Below are 27,859 nucleotides of genomic sequence, written 5' to 3'. Positions count from 1 at the left end.
ACCAAGAGTGGAGGAGATTAGAGGGCTGCAGGTGAGCTCGGAGGCCATGGTCCCCACGTCCTCCCCTGGCTGCCCACAGGCTAGTCCTCCCATGCTGCCGCCACCACCATCACCTGCCTCCCTTGTTCCCTCACCCCCTCTGGTCCTTCTGACCCCACCGATGCTGCTATGAATTTTTTTTTTTAATGATTCCAAATAAAACTCAAATCCCTACTGCATACCTGCTCAGGCCTCCTGTCTGTGCTGCCTCATTCATGAAGCTGCCCTCTGGGCCCTCCTGGGAACAGGAGCTGGGCCAGGTATGCTACGGGAACACCTGGGCGTTTCTGGAACCTACTGATAGCGGGCACTGCCTTCAGGGAGTCCCCCTGCACCGCCACCCCGCCATTGCCGTTTTTTGTTTTTTGTTTTTCGGCCATGCTGCGTGGCTTGCAGGATCTCAGTTCCCCGACCAGAGATTGAAACCAGGCCACCTCCACTGGTTTTTCACATGGAGGTGGCAGCCCTGCTTTTGGCTCGGGCAGACACCTTCAAGGACACACTGTCCGCTGGAGCATGAGGCCGGGATGCCCCAGGTTTTGAGCTTTGGCTCACCCTCTGAGAATGGACCCCACTGACGACAGAGAGTGAGGATGGGCCTCCTGGGCCTTCCCTCCACGTGTGTCCTTGGTGGAAAAGTTCCTTCTGGGAACAGGGACACCTAACGCCCCTCCCTGGAGCAGATGGTAACTTTCAAAGATGGTTAGTCTAAACCCATAGTAGGGACTCTTTGCATCCTCCTCTGCGAAGAAGGACGTGACCCCAGGGTTCCTCCCGCCTGGTCCCACCCAGCCTTGAGCTCCCCACCAAGCTGGACCTGGGCTTTCCCTTTCACCGAAGAGTTCTGTCAAGTATCATTAGAAAACAAAACAGCTTAGAAGCAGAAGAGCCAGCCTCCGCCTTGAGAGAAAAAGAGTAAAAACAACATTTGTTGAGCTCCTCCCAGGTGTGGGACACTGTACTAAGTGCTTTACCTCCTTTAATCCTCAAAACAAATGGCACGTCCCAGTTTCGTTGAAAATGAACTGAGAAACAGTTAAATAACTTGCCCCAGGGCACAAAGCTAGGAAGCTGGGACCCGGGCAGAAGTCCAGGTGGCCTCGCTCCAGAGCCAGGCAGCTGATTCCCATGCTCTGCTCCGTCCACCCGGACTGCGGGGGCTCCAGTGGCGTTATGGCAGATGCTGCCACCCCCAAGGTTTCAAAACAACCCGGGGACCAGGGTGGTCGTTGTCCTACACGAAGGGCTATTGGCATCACGCCCTGGAGTCTCGTCAGAGGTGCCTGAGCAGAGAGCAAGGCTCCCTTTCCTTTGACAGCCAGTTTGGGTTCAGAGCATCTAAGTGGCTCGCCCCAGCCCTCCAGCCCTGGGTGTGGGCACCAAAACTTGAGTCCACACCACCCTCCCACCCTGCCTCTGTGGTGGGGAGCAGAGGTCAAGGGCAGCCCTGGGGGCTGGGAACCAGTCAAACACAGCTGAGCTTCATTGTATCTCAGCCTGCCGGTCATGGGTATCCACGGCTGAGGAGGCAGAAAGGAGCAGTGAGCTGCTGCTCTTGCAGCCCCCAAACCCTACCGTGGGAGGAATGAAGGGTCTGGAAGAGGTGCGGGCAGTCCCAGGTGTTCCTGCTCCGGGCTCAGACACTGCTCATCAGCAGGCCTGTGCGTGCCCAGGAGGAGGGCATCTGGGGCCTGGGCTTGCCGGAGAGAAAGCGGGGAGGAGCTGGGCCCTCTCAGGTAACTGGGGGAGGAGGACACCTAGACTCGGCCCCTGGGGTACCAGTGCCCTCTCCTCTGCTGAAGGAACCTGGGAGGGTCCCTGCTGCTTGCCCCCCCGCCCTCACCCCCATATTCAGGGCCAGTTCCTGTGATCAAACAACAAGGTCTGCCCGGTCCAGGTAGCCTCTTCCCCATCCCATGGGCACTGCAGTGCTCTTTGCCTTTAAGCCCCCTATTATGTGCTGTGGGATCTGTGGGGCTGCACCTGACTTCCCTAGAGGAGTTACTGCTCTCCCCCCATCCTCTCCTTATCCGAGAAGCGTCAGGCACCCTGTCCCTTTTTTTTTTTTTTCGGTAGGTGGCAGTTTTGTTTTATTTTTTAATATTTATTTATTTATTTTGGCTGCGCCGGGTCTTAGTTGTAGCACTTGGGATCTTCATTGCGGCATACGGACTCTTAGTTGCGGCGTGCATGTGGGATCTAGTTCCCGGACCAGGGATAGAACCCGGGCCCCCTGCATTGGGAGCATGGAGTCTTACCCACTAGACCACCAGGGAAGTCCCAGTAGGTGGCAGGCTTTTTGGGGTTTTTTTTTGTGGTACGCGGGCGTCTTACTGTTGTGCCCTCTCCCGTTGCGGAGCACAGGCTCCGGACGCGCAGGCTCAGCGGCCATGGCTCACGGGCCTAGCCGCCCTGCAGCATGTGGGATCTTCCCGGACCGGGGCACGAACCCGTGTCCCCTGCATCGGCAGGCGGACTCTCAACCACTGTGCCACCAGGGAAGCCCAGGTGGCAGTTTTAATAAGAGAACTTACATATGAGGCTTGTCTTGGGCAGCCACAAGATGAATAGATCTCTGCCCCAGCCCACCAAAATCTTAAAAGTTAACAGAGGACTTAACTCGGGTCAGTCATATATTCAATCCAGAGGGTTTCAACAACACCTTACTCTGTCAAGGCTGTGTCCTTGAAATGGCCGCTGGTATGGGAATTGCAGGCAGGACATACATTCCAAGGACAGGGGAGGGGGTGAGGAGCCTCTGATTGCCCAGGTCCAGCTCGCAAGGCAACCAACAGTTACACCCTCTTGATGACCTCTTCCAGCATTGCTGTAACAGATTTTTCAATCATCTACCAAGTATCAGGCAAGGTGCTTGACTCTGAGGAACCAAACTAAGCAAACTAGGTATGCTCTCTCCTCTCCAATTGCTCGGAATCTTGGAGGTGTCAGGGAGGAAGAAATTTTCCTTTACCTTTCTAGGTTCTTCTGGCTGGTTCAAAGAATCATACTGACATGAGACAGATTGACAGGAGAAAATCAAAATTTAATAGCGTGTATACATGGGACAGACCCAGGAAAACTGAGTAACTTGTCAAAATGGCTGAAGCCTTCACCTTAAATAGCATCTTCAGCTAAAGACAAAAGAGGATCTTGGGGCTAGAGATTTGGGGAAGAAGGCAATTGACATGGAGATGGAAAAGCAAATGTTCGGTAAATAAATGTTTGCTGGGCCATGTACGGACAATGGGACACAGAGAGGAATTTTAACAAATAGACTTTTTTCGGTTCCTCCCTGTCTACACACCTAGTTCATACTCTAGTTATTTACGGCGATAGCTCTATTCCTGTAAGGCCCTCTCTCTAAATTCAGCTAAGGGGAAAGATCAAAGTTTTTCTCGAGTCTTTTGGGCCTTGATTGTTTTCACCTTGAAATAACTGGCTTGCCAAAATGACATTTTGGAGTGTCAAATTTTGCTCTCCTACAGAGGGAAGAGAGAGAATTTGGAAAGCAATCACTAAAGTCTGGTAAGTGTCATGTTAGGGAAGTACAGAATGCTGGGAGGCCCAATCTGGCATACTTCATCTAATCTGTGATAGTTAAGGAAGGCTTCCCAGAGGTTGTGATATATACTTTTTTAATTAATTAATTTATTTATTTTTGGCTGCGTTGGGTCTTTGCTCCTGTGCGCCGGCTTTCTTTAGTTGTGGCGACTGGGGGCTACTCTTCGTTGCGTTGTGCAGGCCTCTCATTGTGGTGGCTTCTCTTGTTGTGGAGCACGGGCTCTAGGGCGCACAGGCTTCAGTAGTTGTGGCGCAGGGGCTCTAGAGCGCAGGCTCAGTAGTTGTGGCGCACGGGCTTAGTTGCTCCGCATGGGGCATCTTCCTGGACCAGGGCTCGAACCTGTGTCCCCTGCATTGGCAGGCGGATTCTTAACCACTGGACCACCAGGCAAGCCCGTGGTTGTGATATTTTCGATGAAACCTGAAAGATGAGTTAGAATTAGCAAGATTAAGGGGGCCTTCCCTCCCCCCACCTTGAAGGACCCTCAGCTGAGTGTCAGGCATCCATCAGCCCATTTAATCCTCACCGTAACACTCTGGGGAGATTCTGGTATTGTGCCCCCCCCACCGTCAGGCTTGATGAGGCTCCTTGAGACACTGAGGCGCAGAGAGATGAAGGAACTTGCCCTGGGGGTATGTGAACCCAAGAGGTCTGCCTCCGGTGCCTGAGGCTTTACAGCCACTCACTGTCCGTTTTGTCGCCTGCTTGGGCCCAAAAGCCCCTCCCAGAGAGGCTGCTGCCTCCCAGTCTCGCTCCTTGCCCACTGGGCCTGGTGCCAAATAGCAACAGCAGCTCAGTGGTGAGCTAACTTGGAGCCGTGTAAAAGGCCTTCCTGGCTAAAGGGACTGGTGCTACTGGTGGTTTTTCAGGAGGGCTGGCAGGCCTCAGGAGGGCAGGCAGGCCTGGGGCAGGGTCTGGGCGGGGCTCGCCGGAGTCCAGGAGGTACCATCAGGCGGCTCTGCAGCGCCTTCGTGCTCGGGGCTGGACCAGGCTCAAGGCCGGGAGGGGCGGGGCGGGGCAGCTGCTTTCTTAGTCTGCGTTTGGTGTCCCATCCCCCCACCTGATCTCAGCGCCTGCCCCTTCCTCTTGCCCCGGAATCCTTCTCCCTTAATCAATTTCGTGTGTGTGTGTTTCCATATACCCCACACCAGGGGCTGACCCTCCAAGGCTTATCCACCCCTCCCCACGCATTACAGGCAGAGCTTGGGCCAGCCGAGTGGACCTGGGTAGGTGGGAGCTTCCCAGAGCTCCAAAATAGGGGAGACCCCGACGGACGTGCAGAAACAGGCCCAAAGAGGATGAATCAGAGAGCAGCCTTAGAGAGGGTCGAGCCGCCGCACCCCGACGCAGAGTGGGTGGTCTCCAGACTCCGAAGGCGGGCTTTGGAGCGGAGGAGCGCTGGGCGGGGTGGGGGTCCGAACTGCACCCTTGAGCGCCAGGATGTTGAGACTCTAACTTCCTGCCCAGAAAACAATGGGGCTGACAGGAAGGGAAAATGGGCTTACGCCCCACAATAGACCAACCAACACCTGGCCCTGCTGTATCCTCACCACATAAGGAATTACCCTGTATAGCAAACCACCCCCTCCCCTTGCAAGCCGCCTGCTTTTACCCCAATAAAAATCCCCCTCGTCCAGTAATGGACGCGACTTCTCTGGCCCCTTTCTCTCGGACCAGTGAACCTCGCCCGGGAGCGCTCCCTAATAAAGCTCACTTGAAGCTTTCCTCTGTTTCGCGGTGCCGTTTGTTAAGATCCGACCTTACAGTGCCTCGAGGGTCTTTTGCTTTTTCTGGGATCCCTGGTTGCCCTACTGACGCTCAGGTCACTAACTCCCCTCCCAGCGCCCCCGCTCGTCACCACGCCCCGCGCGCCGGTCCCAGGAGTGGTGACCTGAGAGGCCTGCGGCTTGGCCGCTCTCTTCCTCGCTGTTCGGCCTGGGGTGCTTCCTGCCCAAGTCGTTGGGCTTTGGTGACCGACAACGATTTCCTTGCCTTGGCTGGACACACACGGGCCGCCTTCTCCGTTACTCCCCCTCCACCTCAGGCTGCTTGGTCCCCAGCCAGGGTCGCACGCACGCCAGTGACTCACCCTCTCGGAAGGGGGTGGGATTTACTCGACCATCTCCCCACTGCGCTCCCTCCCTACCCCTGTCCCAGCAGCGGCTGGGCAGAGGGCCAGTCTGCAGTGTCTAGGCTGAGTGTATGGGGACCACCAGCTCGGCGTGGGTCAGGGCGCTAGGGTTTACAGCCCACCGACTCGGACTTGAGTCCCTGACATGTGAATTTGGGTGAAACCTAACTCGCCCTCTGTCCTCAATTGCTTCCTGTAAACTGCCAATAACACCCATTCCAAGAGTTGTGAAGGTTACACTAGAGGCTGTAAGCGTTAGGGCAGCGCCAGGCACAAGGTAAATGCTTAATAAAAGGCAGCTGCTATTATTAATTACAACTCCAGCCTGGAGATCCTGACCTGGTGCTGACCCCGCGCTCACAGGTTGGGGAATCTTCAGGGTCAAAGAGGAAAAGTCCCGCTCACTCGGTAGAGGGAGATTGGTGCGCCCCCCTCTGCCCCCAGCCGCTCTCTGGACCCTTGATCCAGTCCCTCTGCAGCCCCGAGGCCCGCTCCAGACCCTCGGCCTTCCCACTACGGCCCGCCGGAGGCCAGGTTGTGCTTTCGGGCCGGCGGGGACTGGAGCAGGGTCCGGTCACTCCCCTGAGCTCGAGTGCTGGGAACCGCCCCGCGCCCCCTCCAACCCCCCTCCTTGCGGGGCGGGCCGGCCCTGGGGCGCCTTAAAAACCGGAGCTGGTGCTCGGGTCGCCGCCGCTTTGAGCAGGATCCAACGTCGCTACGGTTATCCTGAAGCACCTCGCAGACCCCAACAGCCATGGCCAGCAAAGGCTTGCAGGACCTGACGCAGCAAGTGCAGGGGGCGGCCCAGGAAGCGGGTGAGGACAGCGCGCGACCTGGGGCACATAGTGGGACCCCCGGGTGGACGCGGGGGTGGAGCCGGGGGCAGAAGCCTGGGGACTGCGCAGCCGGAAAGTCGGCGGGTGGTTCTGGCTAGGAAGGGCCCTCTCCGGAGCTGCAGGGACCCGGAAGGACGCCCACCCGGACCAGCCCGGGAATGATGCCTTGAGGGAAGTGGGAGAACAGCAGTGCCAGAGGAGTGGGGCGGGGGGGGGTGGGGTGCTTTGGGCATTGCCAGAGCCAATCCGAGGCAGCTGCTAGGGCCGGGAGCGGCCCCACCCTGGCCCTCGGGAGAGTGACGGTCCACGAGGAGAGCGCGCTCCGCCACCACGCCCGATCTCTGCCCGCCAGGTCCCAGAGGCGCACAGAAACAGGATGGGACGGGTGGCTTCAGACTCCCACCGGGCTTTGTTTTGAGCACTCCCCTCCCTCCTCCGAAATACTCATTTCCTTTTAAGTCCTCAGGCAGAGGATCTTCCCACCTTCATGCGGGCAGGGCAGGTCCCCAGTCTTAGTTTCTCCACCTCTGGCTCTTTCCCCCTCAGACCTGAGGTTATGCAGCTGGGGGCTGGGGATGGACTGGGGAGTAGGGTACGTGAGGAGACTTCAGCCCCACCAGCGGCAGCTCTTCCAGTCCCAGCTCAGCCTCCCTTGGGACTCCAGCTCCCAGTCTGTCCCAGTCAACAGACAACACCTAAACCAACCCCCTCCTTCATCAGTGCCCCAAGGAAAGCCCACAGTTGCTCCCCTGAGGCTAAAATGGTACCAGGAAGCCTCAGTCTACACTACCCTTCCTTCTGGGCCTCACTTTCCCCATCTGTAAGCTGAGTGCAGAGTCTCCTTCCCTGTGGTCTTGACTGTGCTACGTCAGACAGAGACCCCAGGGACCTCTGTGAGCAGTAGACCCAGGGTCTGCCTGACCCCTGTACCCCCTGGTCCCCAGGGTCTGGGTAAAGCAGGTCCTTTCCTGTTCAACAGCAAGGATGAGTCAGATCTCTGAAGGCCAGAGCCACCTGTCTGCCTACCGAGCAGGTGGGGACCCACCTGAGCCCCTGGAAACCCTGTTCTTCACAGGCACGAACTCCGGTCTAGAGGAGATGGCCTGACTTTGGAAGTTTCACCTACTTTCCACACTTCGTTTCCTAATGCCTTACGCTGCCTTCTCACGGAGGCATTGGCAGTCATTGCTTGTGTGCCCTCTGGGGAGAGGCACAGGAGACAGGAGGTGGTGACAGGGCCTTGCAAAGTAGAAGCCCCAGTGCTCTAAATGTGGGAATTCAGGCATCTGGGCCAAGCCTCGGGGGGAGAAGTTGTTAAAGGCGGCAGGGTTCTCCCTGGGCTGTGCCCAGCAGTAGCCACAGCCCAGATGCCAATTCCAGCCTGGCCCAGCCCTGCCTTCCTTCCTCACTTGGATATTTTTGCAGCAATCCTGGAGAGGCAAGGGAAGCAGGCCAGAGGGGAGGAGCCCAGAGTTACAAATAAACAAGAACAACCTGGAGTCATGGAAAGGGCTCATGCCCCTCACTGAGTGGCCTTGGTCAAAGAACTTTACCTCAGTGGCATCCATCCCTGGGCCTGTAGGACAGACCACTCTAGAGAACAGATAAGGTTGGCAATGGTGGGGCCCCTGTGGTTGGTGGTGTCTCAACAGGATCCCACATGTCTCTGTTCTAGTGACGGCGGCTGGAGCAGCAACTCAGCAAGTGGTGGATGAGACCACAGAGACAGGGCAGAAAGGTCTGGTGGGGCTGGTGGGCAGGAGGGTGGACAGCCCCAGCGCGGCCCTGCCCTCCACCCAGCCCTTGCCCAGACACACCTTCTCCTCTGCAGACGCTCTACCAGCATTTCTTCCTGGGGAGGGAGACCCAGGCCAGGCTAACCCCGCAGGGCTGTGGTTCCCCAGGGCCCCGCACTCAACTGCCCTATCCTTTCCTTTCCCAGCCATGGACCAGGTTGCCAAGTCTACCCAGGAAACCATCGACAAGACTGCTAACCAGGCCTCTGAGGCTTTCTCGGGTTTGGGGAAAATACTCCGCCTCCTGAAATGACAGAAGGGAGACATGGGTGACTCCCTTCCAGGCCCGGAGCTCTAGCAGGCTCTTGGCGGGCCACCTCATTAAAGCACATATGCCTACTCTGTGTCCACTTAATGCCTCCTCCCAAACTGGGCCCAGCCCTCCCTCACTTAGAGCAGAGGCTCAGGTATCCAGAAACTCAGCCCTGACGTCCAGAGTCCTGGCATTCCAAATTCGGAAACCCAGACGGATTGTCCAATAACTCATTTCCCATGTCTTAACCGTGCGTCCAGACTCCCACTTATCCGAAGTTCAACCCCCCCATCTAGATACGTGACCCTCTCCCGCTCTATTGCCCCTGCCCCCGATTCCAAAACCGCTCCCTCAGCTCCAGGAACCCGCCCCTTCCTAGGAGGGGGATACTCGGTGCCCATATCCTCGAGGAGCTCAGGTCTGGGAGGGGGCCTCAGGAACTTCTCCCAGTGAGCTAAGCCCGGGGCGGGGGGCTGGAAGCGTCGAGGCATCCCAGGGCCAGGCGCCCTCGAGGACTTAAGGGGGCAGGAATTCTTGGGGAAGAGGGGGGACGCAGGGACGGAGCTTTTGGCCATCATCACCCTACGCCGCCCGCCCGGTGCTTGCGCGACTGTCGCACCCGACGGTGAGTCACGGGGCCGGACCGGGAGGGCGAGGACACGCCCCGAAGATCTGAGTCCCACCCAGTTGTGTTTGGCGCGGTCGCCAGGAGCTCCGCCCAAGACGCGCCTCCTTGGGAGGTGCCTGCGGCGCACGGGGCGGTGCACGTGGGCGCGGCGCACGTGGGCGTGAAGCGCTGGGACCCGGCTGTGTGCGTGCGCGCGCTAGGCCACTCCCTCGGGTACCCCTTCCCTTCCGGATGCGCCTGTACTTTCTGGCCCAGCGTGGAGGTCGACTTTTTTATCGGGCAGGTTTCCCCAGAGGGTCTAGAGTTCGCTTAAACCTTATTCCCTCCGACCTCCCCAGCACGTGTCCACGTGTCCATGCACGCGATACCAACCCTGGGTAAGTCCTGCTGATGGGTGACTCAGTGTTGCCACAGGATAAGGTCCAGCCATGGCGCCGGCCGCTGGCTGCCCTATTCATCCGAACCCCCGCCACACCTCGGCAGGTGACGGCCCGTTCCGTTTCCCCACTTCCACGCCTTTGCACACACTATTCCCTCTGTCCGTAATGATCTCGTTCTCTTCTGGATGAGCACATACGTAGTCATGCCGTTTCAACTCACTAATATTGGCTACACAGCACTTCTTAGTTCTGGGGAGATTGAGGAAAAAAACCGTCATCTTTCCTTCACACGCTGACTCGGGGCCGGCTTTCCCAGAGGCTTTCCAGACATGCCAGCAGGGGGCAGTGTCGTCGTGTCCACCCCTATCCCTCCCCTTCACACCCCACAGGTGACCTTTCCCTTCTCCCATCTGAGATCCCTCCCAAGGAAGCAACAGGTCTCCTCCCTAACCCTTAGCATCTCTCACCCTCACCCCAGGGCCAGGCCCAGTTTCATGCTTGGTTCCTGTTGCTGACTGTCCCCCAAAGAAGGGCTCAGCTGCAAAATGGGCGAAGGCCTAAAGGGAAGGTCCTTGAAGAGATACCTGGGGTAATCTGGAGGTGCTTCCAGCATTTCCAGGAGCCCCTGCCCCCAGGAGAGGATGCCAGGGTTGGGAGAGACCACCTGGGGCCACAGCAGGAGGCAGGTGGGGCTGGACTGGCAGAGCCCTCACATTTTTCTGGAATGCATCCTTCCCCTGCCTGACTCAGGAGAAATTCCAATTGGCCCAGCAATCCCTCTTCATCCTGTTCTCCTTGTGGGTGTCGGCCTTAGGGATGGATGTGTGAGCCAGCTCAGGCCAAGGACAGGAGGAGTCAGGTCTAGGGCCAGGAGCCTTCTAGGAAAGGTTTTTCATCTTCAAAAAGAAAAGAAAAGAAAAAAAAACCAAGGAAGAAACATTTTCTCCTATTCCACTGAACATTTTTGTGTCTAGAAATGATTTTTAGAACTCTGACAGCTACTTCTAAACCACAGGAGGAACAAGCCTAAGGAAAAGCCAACTTGCTGATTAGGGCAGAGCAGAAATATAGAAAGAACCTGGATCCCAAGTTACTTTATTCAGTCCCTAACTTAACCAGGCCTGCAGCTGCCAGGAGCTAGGTGAGAGGATCAATTTCCTCATTGTTTGAGCCTGTGAATTAGGTTTTCTGTTGCAAACAAAAGCTTAAATCCTGATGTTACCTCGAAGCTAACGTCCTGTATTTGCCGGTCTCACCCACCTCCCCAGCCTCCTCCCCCAGCACGCCCTCCCTCTCTGCCTCAGCCAGGTTAACCCTTGTTCATTTCCCTTAACATTGTGCTTCTGCTCATCTCAGTCTTTGCATGTGCCCTTTTTTTCTACCTGGAATGCTGTCCATGCTCCGTCATTAACCACCCTTGTCCAAGTTGCTCCTGCTCTTTCATCCTTCAGATCTCAGCTTCCCTGATCCTCCCCCAACATACACAGAATGGGTCTGGCCTCTGCCGATACGTTCTCACACCCCCGTACTTCTTTTCCACGGTTATATACTAATGAGTTGCTCTCCTGTGTGCTTCACTGATGGTTGTCCACGGGTTGCAGCCAAGTCCCTTCCACTGATTAGTGCACACCCAGAGCCTAGAGTGGGGCTCCGGCAACATCTGCCATGTGAATGCAGGGATGATGGTCCTTTGGTTCTCCTACCAGATAACAGAGCTGGCACATTGTCAGGTTCACCATGGTGCAACCTCCTACAATGCAGCCCCTTCCACAAACCCTACCGCCATGCAGCTGATCTCCCATGCACCATGCAAATGCCTGTTTCTGTGTGCCTCTATTCCCCCAACACTGAGCCCTGGGGCGCAGGGCCAGGTTGGACTTGTCTTTGGTCCTATGTCTGGGACAAGGTGGGCATGGTGCTGGGGAGCCATGGGAGCTTATAGGAGCCCAGGCCTGTCTCCGTGAGGTTCATGAAGCTAGCTGAGCCCAGATGGGCTGAGGAGAAGGCAGCTGTGGCCACTGCACCTGTTGGGTCTTGGTCAAATCTCCAAAGATTAATTCTTCCATTAGCAGTTCCTCAGATAGTTCCTAATTCTCCAAATCCCAGTTCCCCAACTAGCCAAAGTCACTAACATCACATTTTGGTTCCACTGGACTTCTCAGCTCTGATTCCCATCAAATTACAGATGAGAAGGGGCAGAGTTTTCTGCTTTCCACCTTCTCTCCTTTTCTCCTATTTTTTTTTTTGTTGTTGTTAGTTGTCTCATTCCTACTTTGTGAAAACACATAGCATTTGCATCCCATTCCTCCACACCTTCACCTTTGTTCTGTCTTCAATCTGCAACTGAAAATATTAGAAGCGCTCTGCCATTCCTTCTGCTGAAATGTTTTCTGTTATCTCTTGGTGGTTTGGAGTTAGCCCTCTAAAAGTTTCCTCAAGAATGAAATCTTTTCAGATGAATTGAGAAGACGTCTGGGATCTGAGCTGAGAACTGTTACAGCTGGGCCCCTTGGGTTATTGCGTTGTGACCATGAGGGTTCACAGTGTCCTATTTTTGTGTATGGCATTTTGTATTTTTTTAAAAAAAGGTTAAAAAGTTAAAATAAAAATTTTTTTAAAAAAGAAGGGCTCATGTGAACCACATTCTGAGTTCTTAAACGTGCGGTAATGTTGGTCTGTAGCCTTTATACTGTATCCTCAACTGGGTTTGAAATTTACTTCTCACACTTTTTTCCATGGGCATCATCTAGGTGTGGCTGCCCCACTTTCTGCCACAGAAGGTTAAGCGGTACCTAGAAGTCTGATTTCTAACTCACTGGAATTTCTAATAAGTGACTTGATCTTTCTGGCTGGCCGGCTTTCTTTATCTTTTTCATCTTTTTTATTGAAATATAGTTGATTTACAATGTTGTATTAGTTTTGTATATGATTCAATTACATATACAAAAGTGATTCAATTACATATACATATTTTTTCAGATTCTTTTCCATTATAGGTTATTGCAAGATATTGAATATAGTTCCTTGTGCTATACACTAGGTCCTTGTTGTTTATCTATTTTATATATAGTAGTGTGTATTAATCCCAAACTCCTAATTTATCCCTCTCACCCCTTTATCTTTAAGGTACAATAATTTTTTTAGGGTTCGTCTCGGTGATGGTTGTTCTGGTTCAGTTTTCCCTAGTATGCTGTTTGCCCTTTCCATATTGATTCTAGATTTCTTTTATTTCAGGAACATTTCTTAATTGTATTTTTAAATATTTGCTCTGTTCATTGCTTGGCTTTCTTCTTTGGGAATTCCAGTTGTGGGCACAAAGTTTTCTACCTTCCACATCTGCCGTTGTCTCCCAAACACTGTGTATGTCTTTAATATGACTCCTTCTTTTTTCTTTGTTTTTTTTCATTTCTGTTCCCATAGGTACCTACTTTGGCTCCTTCTAGTTTAGTCTTCATTTCTGCAATGGTTTGTTTTACCTTTTTACTTCTGTTTTATTCCAGAGTTATGTAAGTTCCTATTCTGCCTGCTCCTGTCGTCTGCCATCTCATCCCTGAATTCTGGTATTTCTGTTTTACAGTCTTCCTTCATAACTACTAATGCTTTATTAAGTGTCTTATTTTCTTTCTAAAATTCATGTTGGAGTTTAATTCATGTTAGGTAATAATTTTCATGTGCCTTCTTTGAGGCACACTTTTTTGTGGGATTTCTTTGTATGTGATGTCGTTTTGGTATTCTTTTTCATATTTTAAAAATAGTATGTTTTTACTGTTAGGTAGAAAAAAGTGAAGTCAAAACTGCATATCTCTGGTATGCTAGCATTCCTGTAAAGAAAGAAGGAGGGTGCAAGAAAATATGCAGGGCACATGTCTCTGCATATTTGTGGGAAGGAAATGCAGGAGGATAAACCAGAATCAGAGAGACCAGTTACCTACACGGGACAGGTGGGAAGGCAGTGGAAGGAAGGAGGGAATGGCAACAGGGTAGCAGAGATGAGGAGAGAGTGACACTTAACTTCAGAAAAGTTAAATTTGATGTGTGAGTTGGTGATGGGCTTTTAAAAATTCTTCTTCCTGTGTTCTTGTTGCCCCATAGAGTTTCAGGAAGGAGAAATGGGCTGAATTAAGAATTAAGCTCTAGCCACGTTGCTTCCAGACTTAGAAGTCTGGCAGGTTGAGCTGGTGTTCTCTGTTTACCGAGAATCCACATCCTGCCCTCGCCCTGGTAACCTGCCTCTTGAACCGCATCACCCGGGCTCCCTCACCCTCAGGACTCGGTTGCGTTCAGCCAGTGGGGGATATTGATAGGAGATGGAGAAGAAGAGGAGAGGAATTTATTCCTCCTGCTTCCTTCTTGCTGGGTGTGGTTGGGCAGTGGCCCTCTTCCTCTGCTGACAGCTGCAGCTCCTGTCTGCTGACCCTCTCCTACAGCTGCAGCTCTCTTCGGGGTCTACAGCCCCTCCAGGCCCGGGGAGGAAACAACTCCCACTGCTCCTGGTCGCTGGGGGCCTCCCCATCCCTCTTTGGTTCCCTTAAGTCTGTCCACACCTTTGTGAACTGTCCCTTTCCTCAGGTATCCCTTTGATGTGCCCTCTGATTTTTTCCGGAACCCCGACTGACACCCATGGATGTATGAGTGCTGATATGCTGGGGAAGTCTTCCTTTGGTGACTGACAAACCGAGTCTCCAGGAGTCTAGTCTCCCTGTGGCTGGGAGGGGTCTGTATGTGCAAGGTATGTGGGCTGTATATACTGGGAGCTCAAGTCCATGAAGCAGAAGTAGGAGAAAGCATAGGCAGGATGACAGTCATAAAACTCTTGACATTCATGGCATTTGCAGTTCAAATCACAGGAGAAAAAAAACTATCATGCCTCAGACATAAGACAGACCTAAGTATTTACTCACAGGTTTTATTTTCAGAATTATTAACTGCTCAGTTGGCAAATTGCTGTTTGAAAAATTGACTGTCCTGGCTTGACGATGTGGTCAGCTGGTCCTTTGCCAGCCTGGGCTGTTGAGCAGATTCTACTTGGAGAATTAGTTGACTCTTGTCAAGGCTTGATTCTCCCCGCCCCAAGCGCAGGACTTGACCTTCTGACTCAGGACAGGCTGACATGGGTGCCTGTGTTCAAGGCCTGCTCTGTTGGGGCCCAGCACGTACCAGGCTTCTTCCAAGATGGGATGGTTCCCACCTGAGTCATCTCAACCTCACCCAGGCAGGTAACACTGCTCACTGCAGGAGTCACCCAACCCCTCAGACCAGAATCCCGGTTAGGAGGATCTTGGGCTGTCCTAGTTTCTTTGGATGGGAGCCACAGATGGGCTGGGCTGAGCTGAGAGGACAGGGAGCTGGTCAGAGCTAGAGTGGGAAGGCCTGTGGGACTAGATGTGGGCCAGAGCACCAAGGTCCGGGGCCCAAGTCCAGTCTTGGGCCGCTTGGCCTCTCCAGCTCTCTTGCCTTCCCCCTGTTGGGCATTTGGGACCTGTGCCTGAACCCAGCCTTGCCAGGAGATCTGGGGCCATGGTGTGTTGTCACTGGAGTCTGGGTGCTCACACTGGGGCCAGGCATTAAGGAGGAGAGGGTCCCATGTGCAGGGGGGATGGGGTGAAGGCAACAGCAGTCTGACAGGGAGGGAAAAAGTGCAGCCGGAGTCCTGCTGAGTGGCCGAGCCGTGACCAGGGCCTGTCAAGGAGCTGGTGAGCTCCTGAGGAGAGGGGGATGGTGGGGAGGGGTCGTGGGCTCTGGAAGCTATCCTAGACCTGGTGGGTGACACTGCCATCCTGCCGGGGAGTCGGCGCAAAGGACCCCTCTGGGGGTGGGGGACACACACACGTCAGAGGAAACAGGGAAGGGGCTCTGATGGGCCTAGGGAGCATCTCTGTGGGTCTGTCAGACCAGTTCCCACCAGCCATGTCCCAGGAGTGCCCCCACCCTTGGCAGCATTGTCCTGATAGTGTGAGCAGAGCTCTCTGGTGTTTGGCTGTGGCAAGGGGAGGCCAGAGTCATCTGGACCTGCTTAAGCTCCAGGGCCCTCACTGTCATGGCCCCTCCTGAGTCCATAGGGTAGTGCATATATATTTATAAAACTTGCAAGAGAGAAGTAGTGTATTTTTTCTTACAGGGACTCTCCAGATTGTTTAAGACTTGATCTACTCCTGCCAGTGGCACGTGTGGGGCTGTGGCCTTGTGACCCAGAGTTCCTGCTGCCCACAGCATCCACTGCCCACCCCAGGCGGGCCGGCCACTGCCCAGGGCTCCCGGTACCACTCAGGAATGTGGGAGGGCCTCAGCTCCATAAAGCCTGTGTCAGGTAAACACTAATTAGACGCCACCACACCCTCCTGGACCCCTCTGAGGGATGAGGGAGCCTACATGGGGGGAGCAGCCTCAAACTCCTGCCCCAGGCCTGGACTTTTTGAGTAGGGCCTTGGGAGAGCCTTTCCTCCATGACTCCTGGCCAGTGGCGGCGGGTCCCATCTCCAGGCCCTCTCACTCCGAGGCAAGCTCATACCCCTGCCACTCTTTGCTCCACCCACTGGTTGGTCAGGGCTCACTGCCAAGCAGCCCCTCCCTAGCACATCAGTGACGAGGGGGTGGGAACAGAAGTTTACCAAGAGTTTGCGCGCATGGTTCCAGCAGCTGTCAGTGACAAGGCAAGGCAGGCATGGATGCCCCCATTTTACAGATGAGGAAACTGAGGCTCAGGCTGGGCTAGTGACTAAGGGAAGCAGCATGTGGTATGTGACTTGAGGCATCTCCCTCCATCCTGAGTAACTAGGGAGGCAGCCTGGCTCCCTAAGCATGTGTGTGGTGCATCAGGGGCTAGTAGAGCTACTTTCTGGGAACTCTTGCTACGGCCAGAAGCACCTCCCCAGATGGTAGTGGGGTCCTCCATCTACTCCCCTAGAACCGCCTGGGTGGGCACTGCTGACTTCATCGGGCTCCCCTGAGAGGCCAGGCCCCAAGGCGCAGGGCGGGCTGGGTTCCCTCACACGCTGGCTGTCTCAGTGCTGGGTCACTCAGGTGCTCCCATGAGTGAGAACCAGGTGACTGCAAGCCAGGGATGACTAGGCTTCTGGTCAATATTGTGTCCTCCTCTGCCTTGGGCCAGGCATGGCCCTGACTCCTCCTGCCCCCCAGCCTGTCCAGGGGAGGCTGCAAAGCCACTCTCCAGAACTGAGGTGCTTGGGAATGGGGAGGGCAGCGGCCCCCATTACACTTGTATTCCTGCCTGAGGGGCCGCCCAGGTCCCCAGGCCCACAAAACCCTAAACCCTTGATTAGGTCACTCTGGAGACTGTGGGCAGCGGGCTGGAAGGCCTAGCCCTTGTCTAGGTACCATGCCTAGGATACGGGGAGCCGAGGGGGCTGGCAGGGCTGCAGTCCCCAAGTGCCTCTCACCCCACAGGGCACTCGGGCCTCTTGCCTTGGGGCAGGGGCATGTCCCAGAGCTGATCTCTCTGTCCAGCCTCACCCTGCTCCCTGTCCCTGCCCCTCACAGGGTCCCAGGAGATGGGGTATATGGGTCTCATGCTGCCAGAGAGGCACTGCCCCAGCCACAACGCTGGGGTGGCTCCACCCAGCCTCTTCCTCCTGCCGTCTGTGCTGACTCACCACCAGGGCCAGGGCTTGTGCCCCAGAGCCCAGCCAGGCATCTATAAAAGCAGACTGGTTCAGGCCCCAGCATCCTGCTTGATCACCACCTGTCGCCGCACAATGTTGGGAGGCCTGGGGAAGCTTGCCGCCGAGGGTCTGGCCCACCGCACTGAGAAGGCCACCGAGGAAGCTGGTAAGGACCCCGAGGCTTCTTTCCACCTGCACCGTTCCTGCCACTGGGGGATCGGGACAGACTCGACTGGGCCTGTGCTGATCCCAGCAGGACTGGGGCAGGCCTTGGCCCCGTGGGGAGCTGAGGCTGATCGGCCGCATAGGGACAGGATGGAGGTGGGGGGCTATGGAAGCCGAGCAAGGGACCTCGGGGAGGAGGCATGAGGGGTCCACTGCCCCAAGCACCCCTCCCAGTCAGACCTGCTCTGCCCCCTGGGCTTGATACATTCCTGGGGTCTGTGGCTGAGGCCCGGAGGGGGCAGCTCAGAGGAGGCCCCTGGTGGCAAGAGGGGAGCCAGGGTGCTGGGTGAGCAGCTGGTGGCTTAAATCCGTCACTCTGGAAAGCAGGGAGGGGCCCTTCAGTATTAAAACAAACTATTCCGAGTATCCTATACAAAAAAAGGAAGACAGAGTTTAATTTTTACCATAACTTTATTTTATTTTACATCTTTATTGGAGTATAATTGCTTTACAATGGTGTGTTAGTTTCTGCTTTATAACAAAGTGAATCAGTTATCCGTATACATATGTTCCCATATCTCTTCCCTCTTGCGTCTCCCTCCCTCCCACCCTGCCTATCCCACCCCTCTAGGTGGTCACAAAGCACTGAGCTGATCTCCCTGTGCTATGCGGCTGCTTCCTACTAGGCTATCTACCTTACGTTTGTTAGTGTATATATGTCCATGCCTCTCTCTCGCTTTGTCACAGCTTACCCTTCACCCTCCCCATATCCTCAAGTCTGTTCTCTAGTAGGTCTGTGTCTTTATTCCTGTCTTACCCCTAGGTTCTTCATGACATTTTTTTCCCTTAAATTCCATATATATGAGTTAGCATATGGTATTTGTCTTTCTCTTTCTGACATACTTCACTCTGTATGACAGACTCCAAGGTCTATCCACCTCATTACAAAAAGCTCAATTTCGTTCCTTTTTATGGCTGAGTAATATTCCATTGTATATATGTGCCACATCGTCTTTATCCATTCATCTGATGATGGACACTTAGGTTGTTTCTATCTCCGGGCTCTTGTAAATAGAGCTGCAATGAACATTTTGGTACATGACCCTTCTTGAATTATGGTTTTCTCAGGGTATATGCCCAGTAGTGGGATTGCTGGGTCATATAGTAGTTTTATTTGTAGTTCTTTAAGGAACCTCCATACTGTTCTCCACAGTGGCTGTACCAATTCACATTCCCACCAGCAGTGCAAGAGTGTTCCCTTTTCTCCACACCCTCTCCAGCATTTATTGTTTCTAGATTTTTTGATGATGGCCATCTTGACTGGTGTGAGATGATATCTCATTGTAGTTTTGATTTGCATTTCTCTAATGATTAGTGATGTTGAGCATTCTTCACGTGTTTGTTGGCAGTCTGTATATCTTCTTTGGAGAAATGTCTATTTAGGCCTTCTGCCCATTTTTGGATTGGGTTGTTTGTTTTTTGAGCTGCATGAGCTGCTTGTAAAGTTTGGAGATTAATCCTTTGTCAGTTGCTTCATTTGCAAATATTTTCTCCCATTCTGAAGGTTCTCTTTTGGACTTGTTTATGGTTTCCTTTGCTGTGCAAAAGCTTTGAAGTTTCATTAGGAACCATTTGTTTATCTTTGTTTTTATTTCCATTTCTCTAGGAGGTGGGTCAAAAAGGATCTTGCTGTGATTTATGTCATAGAGTGTTCTGCCTATGTTTTCCTCTAAGAGTTTGATAGTTTCTGGCCTTACATTTAGGTCTTTAATCCATTTTGAACTTACTTTTGTGTATGGTGTTAGGGAGTGATCTAATCTCATACTTCTATGAGATTTTTTTTTTTCTCCACTGTACATTCCTGCCTCCTTTATCAAAGATAAGGTGACCATATGTGTGTAGGTTTATCTCTGGGCTTTCTATCCTGTTCCATTGATCTATCTTTCTGTTTTTGTGCCAGTACCATACTGTCTTGATTACTGTAGCTTTGTAGTATAGTCTGAAGTCAGGGAGCCTGATTCCTCCAGCTCCGTTTTTTGTTCTCAAGGTTGCTTTGGCTATTCGGGGTCTTTTGTGTTTCCATACAAATTGTGAAATTTTTTGTTCTAGTTCTGTGAAAAATGCCAGTGGTAGTTTGATAGGGATTGCATTGAATCTGTAGATTGCTTTGGGTAGTAGAGTCATTTTCACAATGTTGATTTTTCCAATCCAAGAACATGGTATATCCCTCCATCTATTTGTATCATCTTTAATTTCTTTCATCAGTGTCTTATAATTTTCTGCATACAGGTCTTTTGTCTCCATAGGTAGGTTTATTCCTAGATATTTTATTCTTTTTGTTGCAGTGGTAAATGGGAGTGTTTTCTTGATTTCACTTTCAGATTTTTCATCATTAGTGTATAGGAATGCCAGAGATTTCTGTGCATTAATTTTGTATCCTGCTACTTTACCAAGTTCATTGATTAGCTCTAGTAGTTTTCTGGTAGCATCTTTAGGATTCTCTCTATATAGTATCATGTCATCTGCAAACAGTGACAGCTTTATTTCTTCTTTTCCGATTTGGATTCGTTTTATTTCCTTTTCTTCTCTGATTGCTGTGGCTAAAACTTCCAAAACTATGTTGAATAAGAGTGGTGAGAGTGGGCAGCCTTGTCTTGTTCCTGATCTTAGAGGAAATGCTTTCAGTTTTTCACCATGGAGGACGATGTTGGCTGTGGGTTTGTCATATATGGCCTTTATTTTGTTGAGGAAAGTTCCCTCTATGCCTACTTTCTGCAGGGTTTTTATCATAACTGGGTGTTGAATTTTGTCGAAAGCTTTCTCTGCATCTATTGAGATGATCATATGGTTTTTCCCCTTCAATTTGTTAATGTGGTGTATTACGTTGATAGATTTGAGTATATTGAAGAATCCTTGCATTCCTGGAATAAACCCCACTTGATCATGGTGTATGATCTTTTTAATGTGCTGTTGGATTCTGTTTGCTAGTATTTTGTTGAGGATTTTTGCATCTCTGTTCGTCAGTGATATTGGCCTGTAGTTTTCGTTCTTTGTGACATCCTTGTCTGGTTTTGGTATCAGGGTGATGGTGGCCTCTTAGAATGAGTTTGGGAGTGTTCCTCCCTCTGCTATATTTTGGAAGACTTTGAGAAGGATAGGTGTTAGCTCTTCTCTAAATGTTTGATAGAATTTGCCTGTGAAGCCATCTGGTCCTGGGCTTTTGTTTGTTGGAAGATTTTTAATCACAGTTTCAATTTCAGTGCTTGTGATTGGTCTATTCATATTTTCTATTTCTTCCTGCTTCAGACTTGGCAGGTTGTGCATTTCTGAGAATTTGCCCATCTCTTCCAGGCTGTCCATTTAATTGGCATAGAGTTGCTTGTAGTAATCTCTCATGATCCTTTGTATTTCTGTAGTGTCAGTTACTTCTCCTTTTTCACTTTTAATTCTATTGATTTGAGTCTTCTCCCTTTATTTCTTGATGAGTCTGGCTAATGGTTTATCAATTTTGTTTATCTTCCCAAAGAACCAGCTTTTAGTTTTATTGAACTTTGCTATCGTTTCCTTCATTCCTTTTTCATTTATTTCTGATCTGATCTTTATGATTTCTTTCCTTCTGCTAACTTTGGGGGTTTTTTGTTCTTCTTTCTCTAATTGCTTTAGGTGCAAGGTTAGGTTGTTTATTCAAGATGTTTCCTGTTTCTTAAGGTAGGATTGTATTGCTATAAACTTCCCTCTTAGAACTGCTTTTGCTGCATCCCATAGGTTTTGGGTCGTCGTGTCTCCATTGTCATTTGTTTCTAGGTATTTTTTGATTTCCTCTTTGATTTCTTCAGTGATCACTTCCTTATTAAGTAGTACATTGTTTAGCCTCCATGTATTGTTATTTTTTGTAGATCTTTTCCTGTAATTGATATCTAGTCTCATAGCGTTGTGGTCGGAAAAAATATTTGATACAATTTCAATTTTTTTTCATTTACCAAGACTTGATTTGTGACCCAAGATATGATCTATCCTGGAGAATGTTCCATGAGCACTTGAGAAAAATGTGTATTCTGTTGTTTTTGGATGGAATGTCCTATAAATATCAATTAAGGCCATCTTGTTTAATGTATCATTTAAAGCTTGTGTTTCCTTATTTATTTTCATTTTGGATGATCTGTCCATTGGTGAAAGTGGGGTGTTAAAGTTCCCTACTATGAATGTGTTACTGTCGATTTCCCCTTTTATGGCTGTTAGTATTTGCCTTATGTATTGAGGTGCTTCTATGTTGGGTACATAAATATTTACAATTGTTATATCTTCTGCTTGGATGGATCCCTTGATCATTATGTAGTGTCTTGCTTTGTCTCTTGTAATAGTCTTTATTTTAAAGTCTATTTTGTCTGATATGAGAATTGCTACTCCAGCTTTCTTTTGGTTTCCATTTGCATGGAATATTTTTTTCCATCCCCTTACTTTCAGTCTGTATGTGTCTCTAGGTCTGAAGTGGGTCTCTTGTAGACAGCATATATATGGGTCTTGTTTTTGTATCCATTCAGCCAGTCTGTGTCTTTTGGTGGGAGCATTTAATCCATTTACATTTAGGGTAATTATCGATATTTATGTTCCTATTCCCATTTTCTTAATTGTTTTCGGTTTGTTATTGTAGGTCTTTTCCTTCTCTTGTGTTTCTTGCCTAGAGAAGATCCTTTAGCATTTGTTGTAAAGCTGGTTTGGTGGTGCTGAACTCTCTCAGCTTTTGCTTGTCTGTAAAGGTTTTAATTTCTCCATCAAATCTGAATGAGATCCTTGCTGGGTAGAGTAATCTTGGTTGTAGGTTTTTCTCCTTCATCACTTTAAATATGTCCTGCCAGTCCCTTCTGGCTTGCAGAGTTTCTGATGAAAGATCAGCTGTTAACCTTATGGGGATTCCCTTGTGTGTTATTTGTTGTTTTTCCCTTGCTACTTTTAATATGTTTTCTTTGTATTTAATTTTTGACAGTTTGATTAATATGTGTGTTGGCATGTTTCTCCTTGGATTTATCCTGTATGGGACTCTCTGTGCTTCCTGGACTTGATTAACTATTTCCTTTCCCATATTAGGAAAGTTTTCAACTATAATGTCTTCAAATATTTTCTCAGTCCCTTTCTTTTTCTCTTCTTCTTCTGGAACCCCTATAATTCGAATGTTGGTACGTTTAATGTTGTCCCAGATGTCTCTGAGACTGTCCTCAGTTCTTTTCATTCTTTTTTCTTTATTCTGCTCTGCAGTAGTTATTTCCATTATTTTATCTTCCAGATCACTTATCTGTTCTTCTGCCTCAGTTATTCTGCTATTGATCCCATCTAGAGTATTTTTAATTTCATTTATTGTGTTGTTCATCATTGCTTGTTTCCTCTTTGTTCTTCTAGGTCCTTGTTAAATGTTTCTTGCATTTTGTCTATTCTATTTCCAAGATTTTGGATCATCTTTACTTTCATTATTCTCAATTCTTTTTCAGGTAGACTGCCTATTTCCTCTTCATTTGTTAGGTCTGGTGGGTTTTTATCTTGCTCCTTCATCTGCTGTGTGTTTTTCTGTCTTCTCATTTTGCTTATCTTACTGTGTTTGGGGTCTCCTTTTTGCAGGCTGCAGGTTTGTAGTTCCCATTGTTTTTGGTGTCTGTCCCCAGTGGCTAAAGTTGGTTCAGTGGGTTGTGTAGGCTTCCTGGTGAAGGGGACTAGTGCCTGTGTTCTGGTGGATGAGGTTGGATCTTGTCTTTCTGATGGGTGGGTCCACGTCTGGTGGTGTGTTTTGGGGTGTCTGTGGACTTATTATGATTTTAGGCAGCCTCTCTGCTAATGAGTGGGGTTGTGTTCCTGTCTTGCTAGTTGTTTGGCATAGGGTGTCCAGCACTGTAGCTTGCTGGTCGTTGAGTGAAGCTGGGTGCTGGTGTCGAGATGGAGATGTCTGGGAGATTTTTGCCATTTGGTATTATGTGGAGCTGGGAGGTCTCTTGTGGACCAGTGTCCTGAAGTTGGCTCTCCCACCTCAAAGGCACTGCACTGACTCCTGGCTGCAGCACCAAGAGCCTTTCATCCACACGGCTCAGAATAAAAGGGAGAAAAAGTAGGAAGGAAGGAAGGGAGGGAGGGAGGGAGGGAGGGAGAGAAAGAAAGGAAGGAAGGAAGAAAGGACAACAGAAGAAGGTAATATAAAATAAAGTTATTAAAATAAAAAATAATTATTAAGAAAAAAAAAAGGACGCATGGAACCCTAGGACAAATGGTGAAAGCAAAGCTATACAGACAAAATCCCACACAGAAGCATACACATGCACACTCACAAAAAGAGGAAAAGGGGAAGAAATCATAAATCTTGCTCTCAAAGTCCACCTCCTCAATTTGGGATGATTCGTTGTCTGTTCATGTATTCCACAGATGCAGGGTACATCAAGTTGATTGTGGAGATTTAATTCGCTGCTCCTGAGGCTGTTCGGAGAGATTTCCCTTTCTCTTCTTTGTTCGCACAGCTCCCGGGGCTCAGCTTTGGATTTGGCCCTGCCTCTGCGTGTAGGTCGCCGGAGGGCGTCTGTTCTTCGCTCAGACAGGACGGGGTTAAAGGAGCCGCTGATTTGGGGGTTCTGGCTCGCTCAGGCCGGGGGGAGGGAGGGGTGCGGATGCGGGGCCAGTCTGCGGCTGCAGAGGCCAACGGGAGATTGCACCAGCCTGAGGCACACCGTGCGCTCTCCCGGGGAAGTTGTCTCTGGATCCCGGGACCCTGGCAGTGGCGGGCTGCACAGGCTCCCCGGAAGGAAGGTGTGGATAGTGACCTGTGCTCGCACACAGGCTCCTTGGTGGCGGCAGCAGCCTTAGCATCTCATGCCCGTCTCTGGGGTCCGCGCTGTTAGCCGCGGCTCGCGCCTGTCTCTGGAGCTCCTTAAGCAACGCTCTTAATCCCGTCTCCTCGAGCACCAGGAAACAAAGAGGGAAGAAAAAGTCTCTTGCCTCTTAGGCAGTTCCAGACTTTTCCCCCCGGACTCCCTCCCGGCTAGCCGTGGCGCACTAACCCCCTGCAGGCTGTGTTCACGCCGCCAACCCCAGTCCTCTCCCTGCGCTCCGACCACCGAAGCCCGAGCCTCAGCTCCCAGCCCCGCCCACCCCGGCGGGTGAGCAGACAAGCCTCTCGAGCTGGTGAGTGCCGGTCGGCACCGATCCTCTGTGCGGGAATCTCTCCGTCTTGTCCTCCGCACCCCTGTTGCTGCGCTGTCTTCCGCGGCCCCGAATCTTCCCCCCGCCGCCCGCAGTCTCCGCCCGCGAAGGGGCTTCCTAGTGTGTGGAAACTTTTCCTCCTTCACAGTTCCCTCCCACTGGTGCAGGTCGAGTCCCTATTCTTTTGTCTCTGTTTATTCTTTTTTCTTTTGCCCTACCCAGGTACGTGGGGACTTTCTTGCCTTTTGGGAGGTCTGAGGTCTTCTGCCAGCGTTCAGTAGGTGTTCTGTAGGAGTTGTTCCACGTGTAGATGTATTTCTGGTGTATCTGTGGGGAGGAAGGTGATCTCTGCGTCTTACTCTTCCACCATCTTCCCGATTCCCCCTACCATAACTTTAAAGCTTCAAAGATTTCTTGCTTAAGAAACCACCGAGTCTGATTGTGTTCAAAGTCAGCCCCCAGGGTTTACACAAAGGACATTTTCAGTTTCTTCAAAGTCCCCAGGGGCTTCCCTGGTGGAACAGTGGTTAAGAATCCGCCTGCCAGTGCAGGGGACAAGGGTTTGAGCCCTGGTCCGGGAAGGTCCCACATGCCGGGGAACAACTAAGCCCGTGTGTCACAGCTACCGAGCCTGTGCTCCAGAGCCCGCGAGCTACAACTCCTGAAGCCCGCGTGCCTAGTGTCCGTGCTCCGCAACGAGAGAAGCCACCGCAACGAAGACCCAATGCAGCCAAAAACCCCCACAAAAAACCCAGAAATCCTTTTTTGTACGTCAGCCGCTGGATGCAGGGAGGCTGATCCAGGCCCCACGTGTTGGACGTTTTGTGAAAAACAGCTTGTGCCGGAGTTTGCTGTTCTCTTTCTAAAGGGCTGCAAACCTGTCTGTGTTTCATTTGAACTTTGCAGCTGCTGTTGAGCACCCCCTTTCTTTTCATCAGCTCGCTGAGTGCTGTGTCACTCCCAGTCTGCACACGAGGGACCCAAGTGGTGGAGGTGATTCTAGGAGGGAGAAGCTGAGCCAGGTTTTCGGACCGTGGCGTCTTCCAGGGCTACCCCGTTACCAACCTGGGAGGGCAGAGAGTTTCGTGGTGCTGGAGGAGTTGCTCTGGGGAGCTTGGTACTGCCGGAGGGAGCTTTGACATTCAGCCTCCCACTGCAGCGCAGCCTCCGTCCGGCCACAGGCAGGACTGCAGCTCGCCTGAGAGGCCTGGTGACCTGGGAAACACGCCCGGCCTTGGCTCCAGGTCCCCAGCCAGCAGCAGGGCCTGCTCGTTGGCATCCAGGCCTCGCTGGCCAAGGGGCATGGAGAGCCCTGCGCCTTTACCTAGCTTACTCAGCTTATCTCCTGCCAGTCGGGCCCCTCTCCGGTCTCTGAAGGAAGCCAGCTGGGGGTCCTTCTTGGGAGCAGCTTGTCCTGTCCTGGCGGGGGCAGCATCCCCGAGCCCCTTCCAGCGTATCCAGGGTTGTCTGGGCCCTGCTGTGAGGACAGGCAGCTTACACTGTGCTCTCACTCTGGGCTTGTCTCATTGTTTCAGTTGACTTCGTGGAGGGAGTGGTGAAGGAGGTGGTGAAGCCTGCCAAGGAGGCTGGAGAGAATGGTACGGCCAGGGTCGGGGTGGGGAAGGAGGGAAGCTGGGTGCTGGCAGCAGCCTGATCCTTGCCTAACCAGATCACACCTTGACCCCAGTGTGGCATCCTTTCAGTTGGTGTATAATTATCTGTGCTCATTTGAGGTCACAGGCCGTACTTTGCTAAAGCAAGTTCCATCTAGATAGTCGCCTCTGTGGAATGTTAAGAGGATGACATCACAAAAGACCAGGTGCAGGCGTGCTGGAACAAAACATCTGAGACATAAAATCATATATTTACATGAATACATATTTACATAAATGTTTATATGTTTGTGCTGTGAGTATCACGATGTAAAAAAGCACGTGTATATCTCACTCCTTACAACAAAATAGATTCCGGATGGATTAGGACTTAAATACAAATACATGAAATTATTAAATTGTGAGAAGAGAACATAGATTTTGGCATAATCTCAGAGGAGGGAGGGTCTTTTTAACAATGACAGAAAATCCAACAGCTATAAAGGAAATACTAGGTAAATTGGACAATATAAAACTTCAAAATTTTCCATTGTGGAAAAAAAAACTGTAAGCCAAACCAAAAGAAAAACCACAAACTGGGCAAAAATATTTGTAGTAGAAATGATAGCCCAATATAAAAATGACCAAAAGATACAAACAGGCAGTTCACAGAAAAATGAAGCATGAGTAGGCAGTACACCCACAAGCAGATGCTCTGTCTCACTAATAGTTGGAGAAATGCAACCTGTTTGGAGAAATAAAAGCAAATTTTAATGCATTCCTCAGGAGCTGTGCTGCCCTCTGCCCCACAGCCTCCTCCAGGGCACGACCCGGTAAGACTGCCACATCCCACAGGCCACTCCAGGTGACTCCAACCCAGCGAGTGACTTGAATTGTTTACTTTGCTCACCTGGATATCATTTCTTCCTGACAGCCATTGCTGGAGCTTTAAAGAAGACCCATGAGACAAGGGACAAAGTGGTAAAGGAAGTCACTGAGACGGTGACCAACACAGTCACAAATGCTGTCACGCACGCAGCGGAAGGCCTGGGCAAACTGGGACAGTGAGCGTGCCTGCCACCAGCAGGCTCTTCCTGAATCGCAATAAACAGCTGGGAAATGTGTACACTGAGCCCTGGGTTTGTTCCTGTTTGGGTGGAAACATTGTGTTATGTCCTGAGTGTCGCACCACTCTGCAGGGACAAGAGGCCAGCACCTTGGCACCCACTGGGGGTCAGATAGATCCCTGTGATAAATCAGATGTGCTGCTCTCACGTTATGACTTCTTATGTCAGCAAGGAGCTCTTGAGAACTGTTAGTGTCTGTGCTACATTTCTTAAAAGCCTATTTTCGCAGCAGCTATACATAGCTTTCAGACACCTCAGTGCTTCAAGGACACCCCAAGGGAGGACCACAGTTCAGCTTATGTGTTCTTTGCGTTTTCCTTGAAATATTCTTACAGCAATCAGGGATGATAACAGACCAACCTGACTGAGGGGTTAGCTGGGCAGGCTCAGGCAGGTTGAGCTGCTTCATGTTCTGAAAGAGGCTTCAGAGAAGTGTTTCTGCTGGACAGTCACAGAATCAGGTCATGGAGAAACCGAGTCCACTGCCTGTTGGCTGCTGGAGCTGCTGTCAGATCTCCACTCAGAGACTTGGGTTAGGCCTAACTGGCGGTAGTGGGT

General features: G+C 51.1%; 2 protein-coding genes across 2 annotated transcripts in view; both read left to right on the top strand.

The window, feature by feature from the left end:
- Nucleotides 1-27,298, top strand: part of SNCG (synuclein gamma) — a 31,767-nt gene extending 4,469 nt beyond the window's left edge. The window contains exons 5-11 of the mRNA XM_073793380.1: nt 1-6,547; nt 8,511-9,622; nt 14,195-14,354; nt 15,744-15,932; nt 17,123-17,410; nt 26,118-26,180; nt 27,109-27,298. Of these exons, the coding sequence (XP_073649481.1) occupies nt 1-21 (21 nt within the window). The 3' untranslated portion in view covers nt 22-6,547; nt 8,511-9,622; nt 14,195-14,354; ... (2 more) ...; nt 26,118-26,180; nt 27,109-27,298. The remainder of the gene's footprint in view (nt 6,548-8,510; nt 9,623-14,194; nt 14,355-15,743; nt 15,933-17,122; nt 17,411-26,117; nt 26,181-27,108) is intronic.
- On the top strand, nt 6,406-27,298 carry ADIRF (adipogenesis regulatory factor). The gene is made up of 8 exons (XM_019925733.2): nt 6,406-6,547; nt 8,244-8,306; nt 8,511-9,622; nt 14,195-14,354; nt 15,744-15,932; nt 17,123-17,410; nt 26,118-26,180; nt 27,109-27,298. The coding sequence occupies exons 1-3, from the start codon at nt 6,487-6,489 to the stop codon at nt 8,615-8,617; spliced, it is 231 nt and encodes a 76-aa protein (XP_019781292.2). The 5' UTR covers nt 6,406-6,486; the 3' UTR covers nt 8,618-9,622; nt 14,195-14,354; nt 15,744-15,932; nt 17,123-17,410; nt 26,118-26,180; nt 27,109-27,298.
- Nucleotides 27,299-27,859: the final 561 nt, after the last annotated feature.

The sequence above is a fragment of the Tursiops truncatus genome, chromosome 16, assembly GCF_011762595.2.
Source record: "Tursiops truncatus isolate mTurTru1 chromosome 16, mTurTru1.mat.Y, whole genome shotgun sequence".
In the NCBI taxonomy this organism is placed as follows: domain Eukaryota; kingdom Metazoa; phylum Chordata; class Mammalia; order Artiodactyla; family Delphinidae; genus Tursiops; species Tursiops truncatus.
This window is presented reverse-complemented; position numbering and strand designations above follow the sequence as displayed.

Bases quoted from the DNA above. Each gene is read 5' to 3' on its own strand.
- ADIRF (XM_019925733.2), top strand. From the start codon at position 6,487: ATGGCCAGCAAAGGCTTGCAGGACCTGACGCAGCAAGTGCAGGGGGCG. The intron at 6,548-8,243 runs GTGAGGACAGCG...TCTCTGTTCTAG, and splicing joins GGGGGCGGCCCAGGAAGCGG to TGACGGCGGCTGGAGCAGCA. The intron at 8,307-8,510 runs GTCTGGTGGGGC...TTCCTTTCCCAG, and splicing joins CACAGAGACAGGGCAGAAAG to CCATGGACCAGGTTGCCAAG.